The sequence below is a fragment of the Penaeus monodon genome, chromosome 15, assembly GCF_015228065.2.
Source record: "Penaeus monodon isolate SGIC_2016 chromosome 15, NSTDA_Pmon_1, whole genome shotgun sequence".
Taxonomy (NCBI): Eukaryota; Metazoa; Arthropoda; class Malacostraca; order Decapoda; family Penaeidae; genus Penaeus; species Penaeus monodon.
In genome coordinates this window covers 4,075,563-4,076,755 of record NC_051400.1, presented here as the reverse complement: position 1 = coordinate 4,076,755, position 1,193 = coordinate 4,075,563, and the positions used below count along the sequence as shown (strand labels likewise).

At 45.7% G+C, this 1,193-nt stretch overlaps 2 protein-coding genes across 2 annotated transcripts in view; both read left to right on the top strand.

The window, feature by feature from the left end:
- LOC119581682 (rhodopsin-like) overlaps window positions 1-1,193 on the top strand; it is a 5,672-nt gene that overhangs the window by 635 nt on the left and 3,844 nt on the right. The window lies entirely within an intron of this gene.
- LOC119582098 (rhodopsin-like) overlaps window positions 601-1,193 on the top strand; it is a 2,584-nt gene continuing 1,991 nt past the window's right edge. The window contains exon 1 of the mRNA XM_037930342.1: window positions 601-1,021. Coding sequence (XP_037786270.1) covers window positions 601-1,021 — 421 coding nt within the window. The remainder of the gene's footprint in view (window positions 1,022-1,193) is intronic.

The window sequence follows — 1,193 nt, the reverse complement described above, 5'->3', positions numbered from 1 at the left end:
TGCATTTAGTATCTCGCTACAGATGTCGCTGTGGAACAATCCAAATCTAGTCACCGTCCTGGAAACCACCAATCCATATGGCAACTATACGGTGGTTGACACTGCGCCTAAGGAGATTCTTCATATGGTACATGAACACTGGTACCAATTTCCTCCCATGAACCCTCTTTGGTACATATTGGTTTCTGGATGGTTGTCATGGGAAGTATCTCCTTAGCTGGAAACTTCGTCGTCATCTAGGTTTTCATGAACACCAAAGCTCTTCGATCGCCTGCTAATCTAATAGTGGTCAATTTAGCCTTTTCCGACTTTATCTGATGCTCACCATGTTCCCTCGTATGGTGGTGTCGTGTTACTGGCAGACATGGACTCTTGGAGCACTATTCTGTGAGATCTATGGCTTATTTGGTTCATTTTTCGGATGCATTTCAATTTGGACCATGGTATTTATCACTGCTGATCGATACGCCTTTGTAAAAGGAGTTTCTGCTGAACCACTGACGTCTGGAGGTGCCATGTTAAGGATAGCTGGTGTCTGGTTCTTTTGCTTGGTGTTTTTCACCATTCTTTGGTTGGAATCGTTATGTTCCTGAGGGTAATATGACTGCCTGTGGAACAGACTATTTGACGGAGAATGTGGCTGCCCACGAAAAGGGAATGCGAGAACAAGCCAAGAAGATGGGAGTTAAATCCTTGAGGAGTGAAGAAGCTCAAAAGACCTCTGCTGAGTGTCGTCTGTGCAAGGTTGCTCTGATGACCGTCAGCCTGTGGTTCGTGGCATGGACCCCTTACTTCGTCATCAGCTGGGGAGGAATGTTCAACCGGACCATGGTTACTCCTCTATTCTCCATCTGGGGCTTTGTCTTCGCTAAGGCCAACGCCGTCTACAACCCCATCGTGTATACCATCAGTCACCCCAGGTACCGAGCTGCCCTTGAGAAGAAGCTACCCTGTCTATCCTGTGCTACTGAGGGTAAAGACAGTGGTGGTTCTGATGCTGGGTCCACTACTACTGCTGAAAGTACTGAAAAGCCGGAATCTGCATAGGAAGAGATGCCTCTGGATTCTGACAGCGAATGCGAAAATGACATATTTTTTCATGTAACCCTTTTATTTGCTGAACTGCAAATATATCCAGCAATGATTTATGTTTCACTTCCCTGTAAAGCAAGTTGCATTTTCGAAAACACTTT